The 8,671-nt window shown below is 40.8% G+C and overlaps 1 protein-coding gene across 1 annotated transcript in view; it reads right to left on the bottom strand. All coding sequences in view use genetic code 11, as the record gives it.

Moving 5' to 3' along the window:
* The window catches only part of EGR_01198 (KN motif and ankyrin repeat domain-containing protein), a gene marked incomplete at both ends in the record, with an annotated part of 24,174 nt that overhangs the window by 9,028 nt on the left and 6,475 nt on the right, over window positions 1-8,671 (bottom strand). The window contains 11 exons of the mRNA XM_024490447.1: window positions 2,249-2,386; window positions 2,690-2,839; window positions 3,377-3,467; window positions 3,547-3,621; window positions 3,689-3,990; window positions 4,971-6,640; window positions 7,917-7,955; window positions 8,077-8,133; window positions 8,226-8,278; window positions 8,358-8,435; window positions 8,538-8,606. Coding sequence (XP_024355266.1) covers window positions 2,249-2,386; window positions 2,690-2,839; window positions 3,377-3,467; window positions 3,547-3,621; window positions 3,689-3,990; window positions 4,971-6,640; window positions 7,917-7,955; window positions 8,077-8,133; window positions 8,226-8,278; window positions 8,358-8,435; window positions 8,538-8,606 — 2,722 coding nt within the window. The remainder of the gene's footprint in view (window positions 1-2,248; window positions 2,387-2,689; window positions 2,840-3,376; window positions 3,468-3,546; window positions 3,622-3,688; window positions 3,991-4,970; window positions 6,641-7,916; window positions 7,956-8,076; window positions 8,134-8,225; window positions 8,279-8,357; window positions 8,436-8,537; window positions 8,607-8,671) is intronic.

Below are 8,671 nucleotides of genomic sequence, written 5' to 3'. Positions count from 1 at the left end.
GATGCAGAAAGATTATAACACTTATTATCGAGAGCAGCTTTTTGATCAAAAACAATATGTGGGTGATATGTACTCGAATTCACTCTCTTCTCCCAACATTTCAGCTCGTTGTTCAGTGTAATTTGCGATTTGCTTCCTGGTACTATCTGACGCCCGATACAGAATATTGCCTCTTCAGCAGAAGAGAATACTAGTTACTTGATATCATTCAAAAAATACGTTTTATAATCATTACTTTTGCCTATACTGTATGCTACGATTCTTGTCAAGGAATTGTGAGAAATTAAGGCACTTGCCTGTCCTCTTAATGCTACAATTTTTCGTTTATTTGTGCCGCCATTAAGTAAACTATTCCAGTCATTGCGGTGATTTAACACTGCCTTATCAATGCGACAACTAATTTGAAGGCTCCAAAATGTTAGATGCAAATTGGCCTAGCGACCAACTTTTTGGTTCCCACATATTTCACTTCTATGACTGTAGGTCACACAGGAAAAAAATCCTAGAACGACGATAAATCTCATATTCTGGCTTGTCTCGCACTGAAGTATACAAAAATAGGTACTGAAGGGAAAGCATCTTGCCTTCAATAGATTAAGGTGGCCAAAGTCTTCAGCAGATTATACAAGAACAATAGTCACCTTCTGAAGCAGCTATACGGCGCAAGTTGTTTGCGAATAAATTAGAAGGTGAAAAGAAACAAGTCCAAAATATTAAAAAAAGAACTATCGGAACATGAATTAAAGAGTTAATACCATTTACGGTTAGGTCGATTCGCGTAACACTGTGATTTAAATAAATATGAAAATAAGTATACAAATGATATAAAGTTATGTCGTAGAAACTGATTTTAGTAGCAGCTCACTTTCAAAAGAGTCAAACATACACTCGCTCCAAAAAAACAATTACTTTTATTAGCATAAATGTTCTCCAACAAATGCCAAATCTACAGCCCGCATAAATATGCAGTAGGAATTCATGCTTGGGCAAAAAGGAATCCAATGCAACGCATACATGCACCAGCTTATAAGCGAGATAACGTTTATGAACAGGCCTTCCAATGCTGCACATAGGCAACAACCGAAGCAGATCTCAAACCACCAATTTAGCCTACTAACCGAATTTTAAGCGATCTGATCAAGTCGTGAACTGCTTCCCTTCACGATTAGCCAATCGGCTTGACACAAAACGCTAGTACGATTTGCGAATAGTAATTTCTCCTAAACCACTTTTTCACTCATCGAAAAAATTCGTAGGTGACAGAGGTTTATCAAACAACATAGCACTCAAGTCACATTATACCAAAAAGTTGGTTTAAAGGGTCATATGCACAGAACAGAAAAGCACAGAATGCATCAATGCGTCACATATACCTCATTTGAGTGTTAGCGGGCAAACCAGAAAAAGATAGGAAAGGTTAGAAAAATATTTAAACTAGAAGGAAGGTAATAACGTTGACTGCAGACCAAACGGAATCACTAAGACTCACCTGACTGGCTAACTGCAGTGAGGACGAAATCAGATAAATGCAGATAAGTGAATTTTGGCACTTTGTCAAGAGGTAAATGGGGAAGGTCACATCGCCGTTTCCCACAGTTCTGGTTTGCAAACAAGTGCTTTCGTTTAGTTTACTGTCACTCGCTAAAAGCTCCTGATTTTTGGATTTTGATAGAAGCCCTATACATTACGCTTAGGTAACCACTTGGACATTTGTGTATAACTTTGTAACTCTCACTGCCCTCAGGACAAACTAAAAAAGCTATTAGGCTGCCAATCCTACATCTTATTATCATCGTATTTGTGGGTTTTAGTAACCAAAATCAGCTACTTCAAAACAGAGGCACCGATAATCCAAAAACTCATTATCCTTTGCAAGAGAGTAATTTTTAATTCATCAAAGTGTCGCCTTCATTATAACTGAAAATGTCATTTAATCAAGATGGGAACAATTTACTTAACTGAAAACTAGGAATTGGCTATACGGTGGTCGTAAAATGAGAAATGAAAGGACAGTGAGCTCAGTGAACAGGGGAATGATTCTGGATTGCTATTCCATCCCAATGGCATAGATCATTGGGTCTGGAAATGCTAGGGCATATTTCCTATAATTAAATGGGTCTGTTAAGATCGTGAGTTCATTATTAAATAGACAGGGGAATCCTCAATGACTCTAAGCCATCCGAACATGATGAGACACGTGATTATAATGGAAAAAAAGGGAGCTAAAGTTTCCAGCTAATATTCTTACATCGCTAATGGCGGCGATCATGATGGGAGAGAAGCCAAAGGAATTTTTCTTGTTAGCATCCGCGTAACCTGTATTGAGGATGAGCGAGACAACACGCCAGGCACCATGGCCCACAGCGTAATGAAGGCACGTGGAACCCTGTAATACAGACTCAGTTAGAAAATTCAACGGTAACTAAGAGATAAAAGCGACTGCAATCTTCAGTATTCACAAGATCTATGTCACCGAGAAATTATTAGCCTCAAGCAAGACAGAAAATCACTCGTTGTTTAGGAAAGTAAGGAGGTTATTACCAGCAAAAGTCCATTTAAATCTATACCTTAACAATCTACGTAATAAGCAGGGTCTATTGAATTCCGTTCTACGGTATCTAGTTGGATAACCTCGTCTCATGAGTCTAGTGGCCTTTGATCAAACTGAGAGCATGAAAATGTAGCTCACCCGAGTTGTAGGCATTCGCACGAATAAGTAAAGGAGTTGAGGGGCGCTGTTGTAGAGGAAGGCGAACAAATCCTCAATCTGTTCGAGATCAATGTGCGTTTGGCTCACCATATCGAACCAGGATTTGCGTACTATGTCCAAGTATTCTTGCTTGAATGAAAAGGCACAAACATTCGTACTTTTGGAAGAAAATCCATTTTATATCAATGGTATGATTGGATGACCGATCTAGACAATGATAGATATTGCCACTTTTTTCCGGGAGACTGATATCTGGCCTGGAAATCCTCACGTCGGTGATTCTCTCATCTTCAATATTTGTGAACAGCCGAATTTTGGTATTTTTTGGCTTGGAATTCATAGCCAATGTTTAAAAACGCTTTAATATATAAACTTAAGCACTTAAACGACTTCAACTTATAAAATACTCCAAAACAGTCTCTTGTCTACGGTAAAGACAATAGTAAAGTAATGCTCCATTTTCAAATAGAAATAATTTTGGAATATGATAAATTCAAGTCCATATTCGAGGATTAAGAAAATCGGAAATTGGATGAACTTGTCAAACAGCAAGAATTCAATATTCCATTTATCCAAAAACTTTTACACCTTAAGATTTATGCAATATTGTATCCACTAAAAATTAATCGTCTTCTAGTTGAAAGACGTGTGATTAACAAATCGTACCATATCATCTGTCAGCGTACCCCCAGGAGAGGACAAGTAAAAGCTGCTGAGCGCCTCCACCGCCTTTCGCATCTCCGCAGTGACCTTGTACCTGTAAACCAACCCCCAACAAGGATTAGTTACCTGACAAATGCAGAAACAATAAAATATGCTGAAGTCGCAACAGTTACGTGTAATTTCGAAGAGGAATGTTGGGGGAGTTGGCTCGATATACAGCGGTGATTCCCGATGCAGGACTCATTGTTCTGAAAGGGTTAAAGTATACACGTAACCCCACTAGGTAAAGGAGAAAGGTGAGGCTGCTCATTTCACCTTGCAACTGGTGTCCGACGGAACTGCTGATGGTGTAGAGTGGATATTGAATCAAAATCTTCTGGAGGCGTGAAGGTTGGTGAACGGCCCACCTCAACAGTTCGAGAGAATGATAGTTGGGGACGCTCCGATGGAAGCAGCGGAGAAACTGCCGCTTTCGGAGATGAGCCACGTGGAAATGGACTCATGGACCGCTTCGGAACTTCCTTCTCAAACCACGTCTCAACCATGACGTTTTCAGACATATAACGCTTCTGAGAATCGGATGTCAAGGATGGTTGAGTCGGCACCTCCTCCTGAAACTAAATGACACAAAAAATTGGCTGTAGATGGCCTAGGCTCAAATCATCGTCGTTGTAACTGTTACAAGTCGCTTAAGGTCAAATACAAACTCCACACAAAAGCACATACGCAGTTTTCGGCAGCAGTGAACATACACAACTGCGTTTTCTATGGAAAGTGGTCGAGTACAAAATCATCAAACCATTGAAATTCACAAAAAAAAACATGACACCCCATCGTATTATATTCGCCGTCATTTTTCAATGGCAAAAACCAAGTTTACACCTTAGGAGGGAGTGCTGAATTTGACACAAAACAAGAAAGAGCCTTGGGAGGATATAACGAAACAAATATGGACAAACGCGATTTAAGGAAAAGTGATGTGAGGAAAGTATTTACCAAAAACTATAGGTACACAAGAAATCCGGTGACCTTAAGGAATTCGCATCATTGTATTATTTCCATTTACAAGCGCAAACTTGCGAATCAGCACCATCGGTTTTAAAAAAAACCAAATACCCGATACATGAAATTAAATTTCAAAGACACCATTTCTCTGATTAGATCTTCTGACAGCAAACACAGGAAATGAAAGTATTCACTTTTATTGGTTTTAAATGGAAAACGACTTGTATATGAGTGCACTTCTCTGCACCACAGCGCTAATTGTTATTCAATCTATTTAGGCTAAAATCAAAATCAAATTCAGTTAAATATTTGCTGCTAGAGCAGGTTTTATTTCCCGATGTACAGCGTGATTTTAAGGGAAAAATACAAAGAACGCCGCAATATCATCAACCTCCTGGCAACGAGTTAAAATCTTGATAATAGGAAAAACAAGAACAGTGGCGGCTTCTAATAAACGGAATTTTCTAAAATGTGCTAGCTTACGAAAATAATGTACCAAGGTATTGTCCTCAAATTAAAAGTGCTGAGTTTCATTATCATAAGGTAAGAAAATCATAAATGCGATGGGCCACACGACTAATAATAAAACGACCTTTTTCGAGTCCTTCAGGACTGCACTAAGAGAATCAATGAGTGAGCTTGGTGGCGGTTTTCCTTCGCCACTAGTTTCAAAGGTCTTTGAGGAGACCTTGCCCTCCTTGTCCACGTGACCAGCGATGCGTTTAATCCTGTATGTCGTCACCCTCCGACTGGCTGTCTCTGTGGTCGTGGACGAACGCGAAGTTGGAGGTGGTGGCGAGAACGCTCGGGGTTCGGTCAGCGTCGCTTGGCTCCCCGTGTCAACGCGTCTGAAGAAACACTCCGTAGATCCACTGAAATCCGACGTCACTGGTGACTTATCCGTTGGTGTTGGAGTGTGCGATATGCCCTGGGAGCGGCGAATCACCAGGTCTGTGTTGGTCCCCAGGTTTCTGCGCGGAGGTTCGGAGGCTGTTCGCTTGTTCAACATAAGGGGGCGAACGTCCAGTCCGACAGAAAACATTTGCGGCTTTGGTGGCGCCTCTGCTACAATCGGCGGCACTCTCGTTGCCTCCGCCTGCCTCAGCTCCTCCAGGCGTTCAACAAGGCGGCGAATAAAGAGAGAAATATCGGTACGACTGTAGCGGTAAAGGCTTTTGATGAAGGTTCGATCAGCATTCGGATATTCCGTACAGATAGATCTTAGGAGACGTGCAAAGTACTCATCCAAATCGTCCGTCATACAAGCGGAGTTTCGTTTGTCTGACGAATGGGCAGGATCTGTGGTGCAGCCTCTTGTGAAAGCTATTGGTTTTACGCAAACACCAAAGTTGCGTAGAGGGGGAGATTCCTTAACATAAGCAGCCTGAGACACGGTACGTTGCTTTGGAGGTGTGAGCTGTGATGAAGCATCCCTACAAGTGGGGCGTTTACGCTTAATCTCCTCAGTGAAGTAGCGGCTAAGTCTTTCCCAATAGATAGGTGGAAAATCAGCAGGATTCACGGAGCGAGAACCAGTGTCTAGAAGGAAATACTGATTCACATCCGAGTCACCGACACCGACAGAATGGGTCACTTTTGTCGGTACAGGACCCTGGTAGTTAAGTGGTGCTATTTCAGCTTGAATTTGAGGCTTTCTTCGAGTGGTGATAGTATCTTCAATTATCTCTTCGTCATATTCATCCCCGCCGTCGTCAATGTAAGCAGTTTCCCCCATCCTCCCCATTAGTTCCACTGGCTCAATTCGTCTTTTCTCCTCCTCTTCCGCCATCCGCTGCTGTAACTGCGCTTCGCGCTCTGCAATTTTCTGCTCCCTCAATCGGAGTTCTTCCTTTTTCGAGACTTCGTCGTAGAACTCGCTGCGAAGTCTTCGAGAAGTCCCAAAAATTAAGAACTCATCTTGATTACTTTGGAATTTCACTGGTCTGTCAATCGGTGAGATGACATGGTGCGTGAATGGTTTTACGTAGGCAACATTGCCCTCATAGAAACCGTTTTGACGATGCGATTCTGTAGTGAATTCATCAAGAGTGTCTACGTGTAGACTGAGACGTTGTTGATGTGATGATGGGTCGCTGGAAGCCGATGTACGCATCTGGTGTTGGAAGTGGCTTTCTGTGGGATGTAGGTTAGCATCGTCATCATGGATGTACGAAATGCATTCTTGTGCACGAACAGTTGGAGATAAGGGATTTCCAATCACGGCTGACTGTAGCATTGAATCCATACCTTGACTCCAAGAATCTAAAATTGATCAGAAAAACCAAAAAAAGAGTGACGGATGCATTAAAAACGAGTCAAAACACGGGTTTTTCAAAGTCAGTGTTCATCAAACGCAAGACAAACCCAAAGCCGGGCAGTTTTGAGAAAAAATAACACATATGAACTCCAACTACCTATTAACAAACCATGTATACGTTTTTACACAAATCCTATTAATGTTTCATAGCAGTGCGGCAATGATTTGGCAAAAATACCTCCTAAATGGATCTACAAAGTGAGGAGAAAACCCTCATAATTCTAATATCAGGCACAGAAACTACGAGAAATGAATAAAACAGACTGCTTGAACGATATAATTAGTAAGAACGCCATGCTTTGGCGTTAATGATTAGTAAAACTGGCACCGAGCCAGCAAATACGCAACATTTAAACAGATAATCAACGGAAATACATTCATTCTTTCAAGTTACCAGAGGGCTAGCTGGCTAAAAGACCAAAAATTGAGGAGCAAGACCAAGGAACCCAAACCCTAGCCCCCGACCTCGCTCGCAGAGGTAACAACCGATGAGAGCTTCAAGGTTAAGCACCTTCGTTGTTGCCGCAAATTGAAACAAAATTTGCTAAAATGAACAATAAATTTACTTCTACATTTCTTGTACTCATAAAGGACTGAATTTTAGGTTTTTGCTTTATTACTGAGTAAAAGAGTGTAAAAAGAGAGTAAAAGAGTGCCATAAAAAATCTTGAATTTTGTTGGCAAAAATGCTAAGCACTTACAATCAACAATGTTAAACCACAAGTTCCTACATTTGCCCTGCCCACTTGACCCCTCTACAATTTTAAGCTGCACTGAAAATCTGCTTCTGCACTCTGGGATGAGTTAGGTTATGGGAGTCCTCTTATATCTGCGCAGATTCTAAATATGAGTATGAAATTTCTACCTTTCATGGTGATAGCAACAACAAATCACTGGGATATTTCATTTTGACCCCAAATTACTCAAACTCTACCCCTCAACATCAAAGCACAAGTTGAATCAGTGAATATTTATTGAATCCAGTTAGCCATACTGTGCTTTGTGCTTGAGCTACGATGGGTGCGAAAATGTGCGGTAGTCTTTCATTGTTCAGAAGTATGAAGAGGAGTCCTTGTCCCAGTCTACTTTTATTTGGACTTCCATTCTCAGTTGTCAGCCACTGAAGCAAAAATTTCTCATTTACTCACATAATAAATGTTTCTTTGGTCATTTTATGTCGAAAGCAAAACGCTTCATATTATAATTTCATTGCATGCTCACCTTCACATGCTGGCTTGAATTCCTCAATTGGTTCTTCAACTAAAATTCAGAATTCGTTTAACATTCTGATATTATTCCCTCATTTTTGTCTGTTACAAATATTGGCGAGATCAAGACTAGTGCAAATTGACAGTCTCAACAACCGGTTATTGACACATACTTGTCCTTGTTACGGGTTGCTCAGCGCATACCACAACTTCGCGCGTAGGTGAGTAGCCTAAATCAAAATTACGGGAATGGCTGTGAAATTCTAACTTATTTTTAAGTTAGCAAATATGAGGCGGCCTTCAGGTACGGTCTTGGCAGTACCTTCTTTGAATTTCATTGTCGACTCATTAAGGAACCTACCTGACCCCGAGCACCTAGGTGCTGAAAGAAGAGAAATGTATTAAGCTTTATTATTTTTAAGTAGTATAAGGGGACTTATTTCTTAAGACTCACACGAACATGTCCTTCTTCCAGCTCTGCATGGTTGTCCGCATCTCCCTGTGTGCATTCACATATATCAATGTCAAAATACTGTGAATAATGGGTAAACCAAGTTAACAATTACTTCGCCTTTAATTATCAGCTTCGAGGCCTTAAACTTTTTTTTTAAATTCGCCCAAAAGAAATACTTACTACAACAACATGAGGAACCAAGGCAACACGAAGTACCACTGCGGCAGGAAGAAGATCGGCGGCACGGATCTGCAACAAAATGGCGATTACAAGCCACTGATATACGGTTTTGTTTTACTTTCATAGTAATTAAA

Source organism: Echinococcus granulosus (assembly GCF_000524195.1).
Source record: "Echinococcus granulosus chromosome Unknown EG_S00004, whole genome shotgun sequence".
Taxonomy (NCBI): Eukaryota; Metazoa; Platyhelminthes; class Cestoda; order Cyclophyllidea; family Taeniidae; genus Echinococcus; species Echinococcus granulosus.
The sequence above is the reverse complement of the archived record's forward strand: the minus strand, read 5'-3'. Positions and strand labels throughout refer to the sequence as shown.